Genomic DNA, 14,378 nt, shown 5'->3' with positions numbered 1-14,378 from the left:
TTTATGATTGTTTTGCCCTTTGTTTAGGTTATCATAAATTAAAAATTGTCATCATTACAACACCTGTAAGACTTACTTTCTTCTGTGGAACACAATAGAAGGTATTTTGAAGAATGCTGAAGAAACCAGACAGTTTTGGAAGAAATCTTCTATGTTCCACAGAAGAAAGAAAATCATACCGGTTTGGAACTTGGAACGATATGAGGGTGAGCAAATGATGACAGAATTTTCATTTTTGGGTAAAATAGTTCTGTCATGAAACTCTAGATGGCTCTAGATCTTCTACATGGTGAAAGCTGATCTGCATCTGCAGCCAATGAGCTTGCTGCTCAACATTTAAATAGCTGGTTAGAGTTTGCTATAGCAGTTTGCAGAGCACTTTCAGAGTTCCTCTGAAACCCTCCCCCTTCCCCAGCTCCACCTGTATAAACCTGCTACGGGTAATTTTATATATGCTATTTGTGCAGCAGCAGTATGTCTTAAATGCCACAGCAGCATATATCAGTGTTTGTATTAGCAGTCGCAAGTTCCTGTACTTGATCTGCAGCAGCAATAATCTACAACAACAGCAATAAGTATTTGTGGCCAGTTCATGTTAAATAATGTAGTTAACTTATTTGAACAAATGAAACTATAAAGTGTGACCATAATAACATATATAATATTTTGGGAAAGCACACAAGCTTCTATCCGTTTTGCGGCAGTTTAAAATAAGCATTCTGGCTCTGAAGTGTCTCTAAAATAATATGAAGAATTAAAACTGCCTAGTGTTTTAAGATCAAGCTTTTGTTTTGACTTCATTAAATAGAGGGCCAGACCAAAATCTCCATGTAATTTGCACCCTGAATTATTACTTATTTATGAAACGTGCCAAATATTCTGATTATATTGACCACTGCTGTTATAAGGGGAGAAATATAACTATCCTTAAATCACAAAGATTCTGTATGCTGTAGATTTAAATATGACCACACTGTAGGATTACGCCGTTGAGTAGACTGTTCAGAGATTATCCTGCTTTTAAAGATTTATGAGTTTCTACTTTAAAACGGAAGGATTAATTGGTGCCATTTAACACTATAACATGACATGGCTGACATTATCAGTGAAACATTAAAGAGGATTCCCCCACCCCTCCCTTTTTAGGAAGCAAAGTTCAAGCTGCTTAAGCTGTTTTCTTTATTCCATAAGCTAATACAGTTTCACAGAAGCCATTGTGACAACTGACTTAAGCTATTTAATGAAATTCAAAGGGATGAGCAGCCAGAAAATTCCACCGCACATATATACGGCTGAGGCGCCAAGAAAATAAAATCACAACACGATTGAGATTGAGGCTAACCCGATTTCACAGACTAAGTTAATTTATGCCATGAGAGAGAGTTACTACATTTTATTATAACACAGATGGGTGGTGAATAAGAAACCAATCCAGTGAGCCATCTGATATTCTGTTTCTGATATAGTTCTTTTATGAACCTCAACCTCAACCTCCACTGGATTTGTTTCTTCCACTGGCAACTGCCAAGATACAGATCCAGAAGAGATAAATCCAGAATACAGTCTGTTTTACATTGCACATTTTACATTTTTCAAACGGTGCCTCAATGTGATGCCTTGATTGCCACGAGAAGGATTTGCTGGTATTATTGATACCACTCAAAAGATTTCACAGAATAACCTCACCACGTTCAAACATCTGACTATATATAATTTTGACTTGATATCAGAATATTTGAGCGGTGTGGAGAGGCATAGTTGTGTGGTTTTGCCTGGAGAGAGGCGCGTGTTTTTGAAAGTAGAAGCATGTTTTCACTCCCTTCACGATCGATCCGACACTGCTCCATCACGAGCATAACATATGTTAACAAGCCCATAATACAACTGCATGTCAGCAATAGAGATGGGTGGATCAATCTTCAAGTACTTTTTGCAGGTTTTCAGATCAAGTATCAAAACTGTCGATTTAATAGAGGTATCAGTACTGTTATCGATAACAATGTTGATGATATTTATCACCCATCAATAGTTAGCAAGAATTCACAGAATAACAGACTATTAGCAAAGAAACATGGAATTTTTAAACCATCATTAGAAAGATTAAAATATAAAATGTTCAATGAAAAATAACAGTAGAGAGGATGGACATAGAAGACAAAAAAAAAAGATGCGTAGAGAAAAATAGAAATCGTTCCTCTCAAATATGGAAATAATATGTAAAGATACATGTAACTGTCTCCTCTTAGATGTGTAATCTAGTCAACAGATCAAACAACCATATCATCATGTTAGTATGATGAAGAATGAGAAGTATCTGTTGTCAGAAAGGTGTTTTTGGTGTTGTCATTTCAAATGCAAAAATACTTGACCTTGGTCAAACCTGTGTCACAGGAGACTAATCTCAAAGCTTCTGTGTGGTATTAAAACTCATCTGTGTGGTAAAATGAAACATAATTACATTTCCAATTACACTGAGGCATTGTTAGGACTGGGATAACCATTGACATTTTCTCTTGAAATTATGTGTAGCATTTTCCCCTGCAAAGGATTAGTCTAATCCAACATCTTGGGGGCTTTATTATTATTAATTAGACAAAATGCTTAGTGCTGGGAATTGGTAGTATAATTTAACAGCTAATTAATATGCAAGCTCTGGAAACAAGATTTGGTATTTCATCAACACAGTTGCCACATGGTGAAAAAGCATTTAAAATGAACATTTGAATATGCTTATGAGCCTCGACTCACAGGACTCACAGGATATGATAATAATTGAGAGGAAATTTGGAATTTTTAATCCACTTGGGGGATTTGGGGGGAGGGGGGCATCTGCTTATGATGCATTTTCATAATGTCTCCTTTAGGCTTTTGCTGCAGTTTTCTGATGAGTGCTAAAGAATTACTCACTGACAAATTGTAAGCAAAAGGGCAAAAAGAGTCAAAATTTGAATCTCTACAATAATTGGACAAACTAGGCTGCTGGAACTAATTATAGAATTATAATCTTCGGCCCTATTACTGCTCATCAGAGTAATATCATCACAGCCATCACCGACATAATCATTGAATCACCACACCATAAACTACATCACAGAGTACTCATTATCATCAGTAAACTGGGACGAAGTTTGCTCACAGAAGAGGATATGAGGGCTACAGCTTCCAGGAGATTCAGAAAACCTGCCCTAACATATCGATGGCTTATAGTTATTTTTCTTTAACCTCTAATTTTCAGAAGTACTGACAAACATCATGTAAATATTTCACAAACAATGAAAGTTTGAAATGCCATGACAAGGGCTTTTCTTCCCATTGGCTGTTTATATTTAATGTAAAACTCAAAGGCAGTCAATATATGTGGGTTTTGGAAAAGTGAGTTATTTCAGACAACCCATTAGAAGAGATTGTCTTTTAATTTATTTATTTATTTTAACAATACTCACATCACAGCTCCTCTCTGGGTTTCTTTTCCAGTGCTTCTTCTCATTCTTCTTAGAGGCAGTGGAATGGAGATTTGCATAAGTCTTCACCCGTGGGTTCAAGGCGAGGATACTCTGAAGTAAAGTTATAAATAAAGAAATTTGTTAAAAATTCAAAGGACCAATCAATGCAAGATCATTATGGTATGATGTGTAAAAAGAAATTCAATGAATGCAGAACAAAATAACTTTAGGCTAAAGTAAACATGTGACTGCTGTAATGGTTCTACACACTCTAAGTTGCTGTCTCTGGAATGCAATTAATATTGCACCATTCTATGTTATTATGCTATTACAATTGATGCATGTTAAAATCAGATCATTATTTTCCTTAGATTATTGGATTACATTTTATTTTAAGGTGTCCTTGTTGCAGTGCAATTATACAATTAAGTACTAAGTAATAGTAATTAACTATATGTACTTAGTATCTAATTAGGGTTAGGGTTAAGGTTTGGTTTAGGGTTAGTTGCATGTAACTATGCATAATTGACTGTTATTATACTGTACATGTAAAATGTGTATCAGGGACACTGTAAAACAAAGTGTTACCGATTTTTTATCAGAATATTATTAGTAAAGTAACTTATAATTTACATCATAATAGCCAAGTTATTTTTCACAAACGAAAGTGCACATAAATGTTTCCCCCTCCTGATGTTGGAATCAAAGTTGTCCTTAGCGACATTGTACATTGTTCCATGTGAGTTCTGTGTAAATATAGTTATGCCCATTTTTTTATATATATATGTGTGTGTGTGTGTGTGTGTGTGTGTGTGTGTGTGTGTGTGTGTGTGTGTGTGTGTGTGTGTGTGTGTGTGTGTGTGTGTGTGTGTGTGTGTGTGATATACCCTATATATCATGGTATGCAAATTATTTTGGGGGATAAACACTGCAAAAAAAGCACTTCCAGTATAAAAAATGCCTGCAAGCTGAACATCTCCAAAGCAACTCCACTCTCATTTAGTTAGATGTAATGGAAAAGTAACTTACTGTAATACGTTACTCTTCAAAACACGTTAAGTGTTTCTTTTCCCCCAGAGTAACTCAATATTGCAACAAATTACATATTAAAGAAACATTCTCCAACACTGAATAATATGACTAGTTTTACAGCATGAATGAAGAAAAAGCAAAGATAATCATGCAGTTGTGTTCCACAAACATGACAGCATTTTAAATCATTGATATGAACTACAAAGCACATTCAAGCCAAGGTCCTTCAAAGCCATCTGTGACAACACTGATTAGAACGCCAGTGCAGCGGGGCCTTTAAAGAGGGGTCCGACTGAAACAGTAAAGTGTGAAATGAGAGCCATGATGGGGACTATCATCATTTGATTCAGGAGCAACCTTCATTTCAAATACGCACCGCACGGCACCTTCACGCCTGCCAGTCAAATCACCCCACCACACTCGAGGAGCTGAAGGCAGGCACCAGTGTGGGATCTTTTAATGGCAAACACAATTAACAGGCAGTTTACTGAGAGAGAGGAGAACAAGTGAGGGAAAAGCAACCATTACCATCACACTAATACCAATTTCATGCTCTTCGTAGTGTAAAAGAATACCATGTCCACAGTCATTTCACTGTGCTGAAACACTATCTGACAAAGGCCAGAACAGGAGGCCAGGAGCAAATTGAAATAAGCTACTTTGGCATTCTAGCCCGTAAGCCAGGTGTCAGAAAAACCTTCACCCAAAAAGAGGACACTGACGTGACACTTGGACGCTGTGGTGACTGTGCGTTATCTGTGTGAATATTTGTCCAATTAATTCAGTTTACAGTCATGCACCATTCATTCCCTAAACAAATTTCAATGTTGTTTTTGCCATTTTACGCTACAAAACTTTCTGAATGACTTGTGAAGAAACATGTTTGACAACAAATATACTGTAGTGAGAGGGAGGAAACAGTCCTTCAAGGCTGTTTCCATTTACTCTTAGAAGCATGGAGAGGTAAATTATTGATAACACTATTAATATGTAGAATGTGTAAATCCTTCTTGGTTTTGTTGGGGGTATAGAGCACTGAGCTGGAAAGGTAGGTCTTGCATGAAACTTTCATATTTTTATTTTTAATAATAATTGTATTCTTATATATAATTTTATAAGAAGGGATGAGCAAAGGCACCCAAGTACTTGAAAATGACAGCAATGATCGATCATGAAAGTATTCCTACTTTGTTTTAAAACCTCAAAACATAGGGCAACAACTATAGCAAGCATGGAGCATCAATTGGATATACACATTGAGCCAGCCATTATCACAAAATAAACCACGGCAAAACACCAATGCTGGATGATGAATGGCTGACTAATGCTTATTACACGGCTCTAATATCTAATATTGACTTAAGTTAACATTATTTTATAATTTTACCTGAATAATAGCTTCTGCAAATAAAAGATAGTCATTTTAATAAAGGTGTAATAAAAGGCCACATCCAGTGTAGACAGCATCACTAATTACGATGGTTTCTACTGTCTTCAGTCGTGTTGCGTCGCTTGCATCCAGTGTAGTCCATTCTACTCCATCAGAGGAGACCTAATTCCTAAAACAAAGAAGTGCAAAGACTACACCCACAGAATTTATTCAGTTTTTAATTTGTAGTATTCTTTCCTATTTTTGTTTTAAAGCAAGAGTAGGGCGGCCATTTTGAACTTGAATGTGTATTGTTTCCGGTATTGCCTCGTTATTTTAGTTCATTTCAGTAGTTTTAGTTCATTTATGCTGCTTGATGTTGCAAACTAGTCTTTGTTATCATATTATGTCATCATGAACACATTGTAGCACAAAATAGTTTAGCGTTTACTGCACTTTGTTAAGCCAGTTGCACACCAGACGAGAAGTGTATGTGACCGTACCTGTAACAATGTACGAAACAACTGGCCTGGCGACAAGACTAACACTGTAACCATATTACAATAATATTAATACAGAAGTCTTGTTTTTGCAAAACGGCGAATACTTAGGAAATACCGAACCGTTGAATAATACGTTTGACAAATCAGTTTCACTTTCAAAAGAAAAACTTGCTTGGAGAGTATAGTCTGTACCCAGCTAACATAAACGTTATTTCTGAATTTTCTTTGAATGTTCAAAACATCCAGATTTGAATGCTTTTGTGCTAACGTTTTGAGAACATTATTAAAGATCATATAACTTTAAAACAATCTATTAATGTTACTGGATGAATGTTTTCTACTAAATATGAGAGAACTTTGCCAAAACGCTAGCCAAAGTACTGAAAATGTTCCCTGTTAGCTGGGAATATAGATATACACAGACAGTGCATTCCTATTACTTATGAATGGGAGAAACTGCAACGCATATGGCGGGATACATCCGACCGCAGCTGCCTCTAGAAGCGCCAGTTCCCATAGAAACCTGAGATTCGTGCTTAGGACTGCACATGCGCATTGGCTCGACTAAAATACGCTTTTTTAACACTATGATGAATATGACATTTATGATGTCAGATAATGTCAGATGTTGTTGCTGATTTGAAATTATATGTTATTTAAGTGTTAGCTCAGCAAGCAGTTTTTGAGATTCCAGGATTACCCTATTCAAATAGATAGGACTTGGTCTTGGATGCCCAAAATAGCTGCTTGGAGGTGTTGCAAATATGGCCGCCGAGTGAACAAAATCTCCTTGAAAGGGACTTTGTTAGCAATTAGTTTGGCTATTTTTAGCACAGCTTGAACTAGATGGAATTTATAATCTTAAATAGTATTGTTTAAAGGAAATTCTTTGTTTTCATTCATTTCAGAGACATGACAAAAACATGAGGATTGCACAGTATTGTTCCCTTGCTGGGACTGCTGATAACTGAGTCAGTCAAGCTACTGTTTATTTGCTATAATAGGCTCAGTCTGAGAAGCAGAAGTAATAATGTGCGAGTTAAGCCTTGTTTGACCAGTTGCAGATGAACAGATTTGAAAACGGACGGCAAGTGGCACACAGTCCATACAGAGCCGAAAGGGATAAACAAACACGTTTTAATGATAAAGAACACTTAATAAAGGCCAGTACAGAAATATGCCTTGAATGTTTAGGATGGCAATGTTTTTGGAGTGAAGGCTGTTTCTTGTAAGCAATGAAAAACATTGTTTACCTTTGCCAATTAGATCAATATTGTGTAAGGGGAAACACATCTATAAGAAGAAAAGATCTATATAAGAAGAGATCAATATCTCTTCTAAAGTCCCTCTGTGACAGTTGAACAAGCTCTAGATGGAAATCAGTCTATTTCATGCCAAAATAGGCTTTTAGTGGAACAAAGATGGAAATGAAAGTGTGGGCCCACGTTTATGACCAAAAAGAGGGTTACTATGCGTAGTTATTGCTTTTTGTGTATTCACTTGTAAAGGTTGTAAGGTAATTGTGAGATTTCATGGGTTTCTTTTACCATATATACAGTAAGCCTTCATGAGATTGAACTCTGTTCACAAGAGGCTATATCGCTTTGTCGCTTGAAATAAAGCCTGTTTTAAAATGTCAGCAAGGTTCGAGTTTCATCTGTGAGGTAGGCATCTCCTCTCAAAATACCACAGCATTGAGTTAAAAAAAAAAAAAAAAGCTGAAAAATTCAACAGAATGAAATCACAGCAGAATCGCATACTGAAGAGCAAGTGCATACATTTCATTAAAACATGCCAGGCTTTGCCTAGAAAGAGAATGCATTTTGAGCTGCATGTGATGTGCTTTCATTTCCACAGGGAGAGCTCTGGAGACTGGCTTTATCACTCTCTGCTGGTCATAGAGATCCACTGAGACAACAAATCAATACTGGCTTTTTCCTGCCAAAGTAAGCAAAATCTGCTCCCTATCCAGAAAAAGAACAGTGAATATGATCAAATGACAGGGAATGACGTCATCTGATGTCAGTCATATATATATGACTGACATCTGTCATATATAAGATTTGCATGGTCACAAATGTGCTTTTTATTGTTTGACTTAGAAATCTTAAATATATCTTATTTTATTCATTCTTATTTATTTAATAACATTTCTTTGTTTAACATTTTTTAAAGCCCTAAAACCTTGTTTATGTAAAGTTTTAAATTAGATTTTGATCCCTAATGTGAGTTTCAATGTTGAACTTTTAAATGGCACTTTTAAATGTTGAATAAAAAAAAAAAATCACAGCAACCCAGAACATAGAGTTCACTAAAAGCAAGCTTTTGTCTCTGTCTAAATGAGTTTGTGTGTTCTCCACTACAATTAATACTAATGAAACATCATCCAGATGCAGAAAGGGATGCAAATTCATAACTAAAAGCATTTATGCAATGATCTCAATGTAGGCAACTTGACCCCTTTCCAAAGCACACTTCATCTTTCATAACACAACCCCCTCCCTCCCTAAGGCGGAATAGTTAAACACAATCTACAGAGATTCTTGCCTAGTCTTTTTGCCTGAAATCAATACAGGAATTGATCCTCCATAGCTGCAATGAAGCCACAGCGCTCCAGCAGCCCAGCAATGTTCAGCACAAGCCCAGAATATCATTTAGTCCTGTAACATAATTATAGAGAGCAATACGGATCATTTGGCATCAACATCATCTAGCTCAGCTAAAGGTCTCCTGAAGCTTCTATTCAATTTTCAGACAATGTAAAGACTGAAAAGGGGGGTTATTCACGCAGAAACCATGGCTGATCATCGGCTAGGCATCTATGAGAGGCCTGCTAATATTCTTTTGACCAACCATGTTCACAAATGCTTCACATTATTTTGATTAAAAAGGTATTAAACATTCATTAAAGACATACTTAAGAATGTTTTTGTCCATACAATGAAAATCAATGGGGTCCAAGACAACACTGGACCCCATTGACTATTATTATATGGACAGAAAAAAAATATTTTGTGTTCCACAGAGGGGAAAAAAGTCATACAGGTTTGGAACGACATGAGGGTGAAAAATAACGACAGAATTTTTATTTTTGGGTGAACTGTCTCTTTAAAGCCCTTAAACGGTTGCACAAACTGATTAGACTAGCCTTACAAGTTAGTCATTATAACTACAGTCAGTAATATTGGTCTGAAATATAAGACTGGTTGGCTAAGTGCTAGTTAGACTAATTCTTAAGAGATGGTCTTGGACTAGACTAGGACCAAACTGAGAAAATCTATGAATTAATGTTTATTATTTCAAACTAATGGAAAGGTAACAGGGTGGAACAAGTTAAAAATCCTGCGTTCCAGAGGAGAGGCCAGTCATGCTGTCCAAAGGGCCTGAACAGGGTGTTTGTGAACAGATTTCTTAATACCTCTCACTTGTGCCTAGGATAATCATTGACTTAGGGTCATGAACCAGCTGAGTGGATGACAGTATGATAACCCAAGCTGAAGGGTTGCTGGCTCATCAATGTCCTTTCAAACACTTAATTTTTTTATGCAACAGCATATTTTTATTTTGTTGCATTCTGGTATCTTCAGATCTACAAAAGGATTCTGCTAAAATTTTTTAAATTATATCATAAAATTATTTAAAATATTTTGTTTTGCTCATAGAGAAAGAGTGGTGTATCTCCCTTGTGCAATCACACTGCATTTGTATTATTCAACAGATCACAAAACTCACGATTTTAATGTTTTTGAGTCACGGATCGGACCATTGTCACACCACTACTGTGTAACTATTAGCCTAATTAATAAAGTTCAATCATTGTTTTAGAGACAAGTGTACAGTCAGTAAAATAAAATAAGAACAAATACACTAATTACAAGCATGGATAAATACAATCTAACAAAGTTACAAATAAAGTAAGTAACTGTAGTATTCAGGTACATAAATATAATAATTAGGCCTAAATGTAACACTAAAGTGTTCACTGTCTAAATCAAATAGATTCATCTTTGTTAAAACTGTGTTTTACTGTTTGATTAACATTTATGACATAGACAGAAGCAGGTATTTATAGGCTGCTGTCACTTTAAGACCGAATGCAAGGATCCAATATAATGATACACATCCGATTTCTGAGTATAAGAGGTAAAAACGATATAAATACTGTTCGTTTTCTCACACAAACCGCTCGTTTCGTGTCTTAGGCCATCAATGTGTACTTACGATGGGGAATTGTTTAATTTGGACGACGGGGAATTGTTTTAATTTGGACTCTGTGCATGCTCTTTGAGACAGTGACCATAGACCTGCATTAAATGACTGACAGACAAGAACGGTTTGACCTAAAAATATCAAAATTGAAACTACTGTGGAAAAAAAGACACCTACATCTTGGATGCCCTTGAGGTAAGCTAAAACATACCAACATTTTATTTCAAAGTAAACTATCCCTTTAAGCGTGTGATGGAAATGTCACATCCCTTACCATATTTGGAACATCAGCGCCCAAGGCAATAATGACAGGTGATAATGTTGGGTACTACCTTATTACCTTATACCTAATTTGAGCCTGAATCTGATCCGGAAAATGCAGATGTCCAAGCTGATTGATCAACTTTGACCCTCTGCCCCTGCATACTGACTAGGAAGGCATATTATATTATTTCCTACTATGGAAGTCAATGGCTACTGTTAACTGGTCTGGTTACCAACATTCTTTAAAATATATTTTGTGTTCAATCATACAGGTTTAGAACAACTTTAGTGTCAGTAAGTAATGACAAAATGTTCATTTTGGGGTGAACTATCCCTTTAAACTTGAATTTGTGAATGTGTGAATTGGCAAGACAAAACACGTGCAAATTATAAACGTTCAATCTATGACAGTTAAACTTTGCAATTAATCCGCTGAATCATGGGCCCTGGTCCGTATGGATCAACTACGATTTAACCCTCTACTTTGTAACCATTTATATAAGCATTTACATCAGTAGCATATGTCATGAGGTCAGCATCTTGGTAAGCACCACATGTAATCGCAGACTATTACTGGATTATAAAATATTCCCCAATTTTCCCAAGACTTCTCTTTTAAGGCGTGAATAAAAGCTCCAGCAGGTACAGCATCTGACTTTGACATCCATGATATGGATGTCTGTCAGCTAATGGGGCTTTCATAACATTCATATTGCAATTTTGGCTTTTAAGTCGACAATTTTCTATCATGGTACTTGACTCGTTATCAGGAAGTGGTCATTGTCGTGGTTCGGGGCCTTCCATAAAAAGCCGTAGCCCTTTGTGTAAGCGGCCACATTAATCTGGTTTTTAACGAACACTGATGGCCATCCCGGAGGATTTTTTAATGAATCCGTGAGCACACACAAAGGCACACGTTTAGCGCTCTCGGAAAAGCAGGATATTAAAATGAGACGTCTGACAGCACTGCCAAAATGAATGGCCAATTTAATTGCCCCATGGACAGCCATTATTATGACATTTAGTGAGGTATTTTCAGTGGCAGACAGGAGTCGTTTAGAGCACGTTTTAAGTGCACTCTGCACGCCAAGGTCACGTTGCCATAGTCATAACACTCATGAATAGAAATGCTAATGAGAGTCGTCAGTAACAGTTCTATTTTCTCTATGAAAGTCAATGCCCATATCTGCTCAACTTAAAAGAGAAAGCTTTATCTCACCTGAGCAGAGATGTCATCTGGCGTGTGCTGTGCATACCAAGACGCTCTCTTAGGCTCACCGCTAACAGATAGGATTCATGTAAATCAGATGTGCTAATGCTAGATCAAACATGGCAAATGCTACGGACAGCTGGAACTAATATTGGAAATACAGAGGGTGCGTCTCAATCAGCTCCCCAGTTCAGTAGTCAGGGCACTGATCAGAGTCTGCCATTTTAAGGGCTGGTCCAATCATAACATGCTTTCAGTGCACTGGAATATTCGCTCCCTGAAAAATCCCACAATGCACCGCAAAAAACGTAAATTATGTCACATTTCTGATTCACGAAGAGTCAATTCAGTAAATATAATGACACACAATACAAAACCATTTTTGTATTATATGTCAGCCTAAACACAAATCACTTGACAGGTAGAAAACATATCTAGTTAACATTTATAATTGATATTTGGCTGAAATGTTCTAAGGATATGTAACAGAACAATGTGTTTAAACAGCATAAACAAATATTTGTAAAAGATAGGTCCTGTCTGTGTTTGATTAATACTAGCGGTGATATTCTATAACATTGTAAGTTGATGTTGTACGTAGTCATGTCGCCGGAAATTGAGTAATACCTGTCCCAATGTGTAGTGAGCCAGGGTCTATACCAGTGCAAGGATTTGTGTCCATGATATACTGATTCATGAGCTCGAAGCTAGGAGCTGATTGAGATGCACCCAGAGGCACTGACGTTGAGTAAAGGTCTGTCGGGCCTAAATTAAAATACTCCACCATTTCAGAGGCACAAAATTAAAACATTCAATTACGTTTTGATTAAGTTAATTGGTTTTAATTCAGGGACATGAAGTCTTTTTAAAAAAGAACATTTAATGCCTCTGTTTTTCTAGACTAATTTAACCACTAAATTAGCAACCTGCTTGCTTAAGTGCACTTGATAGAAACAAAACATGTTTCAATAGTCGTTTCTTATATAAAAAGAAAGGAACTAAAAGCACCTGACATGTCAATGTCTGTAAACTCGCTTTGGAAAAATAATCCTAGTCATATACAATGTAGGCCATCATGCACCGCTCACAAATCAAAGGGCTTGTTGTCTCTAAAGTGCATTGCATATCAGAAGAAAATGTGTAACATATGTGGCTGTACACTTGTTTATCTGGAGGAAATGATCCTTAAATTGGAACTGTACATTTTCATTAAGCTACTAATTAAAGCTCCATCAGTGTTGAACAGCTAACTGTGATCTCAGCTACTGAGTGGGTCCCTGTCCAAGGTCCTGAAACCTCTTCCTAGCAGCACACAAGGACATATAAAAAAAAAAAAAAAAAAAAAATCCATTGAGCCTTTTTCATCTCCACCTTTTAATAAACATTTAGGGGGATAACTGTCCTTCAATTTTAAGTATTAAAGACTGGAGACGAAAATCCTCATATGTAGCTTTTTCCATGTAACTTAAGTGAGGAAACTGAAAACCAATAAACTAAATCATAATTTATAATAATAATACCACAATTACCATCAATATGCTGCTTTGAAATCACCTTATTTTTAGGTTGAAATTACCCATGCTGAACAAGTAGGCTATAATATAAGTGCATATTTTTATTTTATTAAAATCAAGTGAGCAATGTTTTTATTTATTATAATTCATCCTCGATGTGCCTGTGTTTTGCACAAACAGTGCAACTTTCAAAGTTTTGTCTCGCAGTCTCCCACACAAATCACCTTACCTGACTTTCAAACATGGACACGTGCCCATGCAGCTAGCAACAAAGTGTGTAAAAACGTCTTACCGAAAAATACAAAGCTCAGTAACACTCTGCGTGTCGCTTTACCTCGATATCCGGTAATTCTTTGCTCAACATTGTAGCCATTATGTCCGATCTGCACAGTAGCCTATATGATCCGACCTCCAATTCCAGCGCTTGACACGAGTAGATCTATCTAAGCGCTCAGAACTTTAGTGAGCGCGCTTAAAACACGCGACTAGTCCATTATGACACCGCACACATCGCACATCAGCAGCAGCTGTGAACCTTTTGTATTGACGCAGACATGATAAAGTGCTATACTCAAACCAACCGTGCTAACATCTATTAACTCTTTTCAACCGATTATTGTTTTTTTATTGACACGAACAGTTAATAGTTCTAGGCGAAATGGTTTATTCCGTCTACAGACGAAGTTTAAAGGGTCAAAGTTTGCATTGAAGGCAAAGGTCGGCTGCACGTGCACACGGTGACGATTATATATAGCTATATGTATATATGAAGAGTTCAGATGCAAAAGCCTAAGTGCCATCTGAAATTTTCTTCTAAAATGATCATTTTTATCA

At 36.5% G+C, this 14,378-nt stretch overlaps 1 protein-coding gene across 1 annotated transcript in view; it reads right to left on the bottom strand.

Annotated features, from left to right (window-relative positions):
* Positions 1 to 14,013, bottom strand: part of dpydb (dihydropyrimidine dehydrogenase b) — a 137,871-nt gene extending 123,858 nt beyond the window's left edge. The window contains exons 1-2 of the mRNA XM_084411657.1: positions 13,879 to 14,013; positions 3,444 to 3,554 (exon numbers count right to left, since the gene is read on the bottom strand). Of these exons, the coding sequence (XP_084267783.1) occupies positions 3,444 to 3,554; positions 13,879 to 13,917 (150 nt within the window). The 5' untranslated portion in view covers positions 13,918 to 14,013. The remainder of the gene's footprint in view (positions 1 to 3,443; positions 3,555 to 13,878) is intronic.
* Positions 14,014 to 14,378: the final 365 nt, after the last annotated feature.

Source organism: Rutilus rutilus, assembly GCF_951802725.1.
Source record: "Rutilus rutilus genome assembly, chromosome: 6".
Lineage (NCBI taxonomy): Eukaryota > Metazoa > Chordata > Actinopteri > Cypriniformes > Leuciscidae > Rutilus > Rutilus rutilus.
Note: the sequence above shows the minus strand (reverse complement) of the source record. Positions and strands in the feature narration are given on the sequence as shown.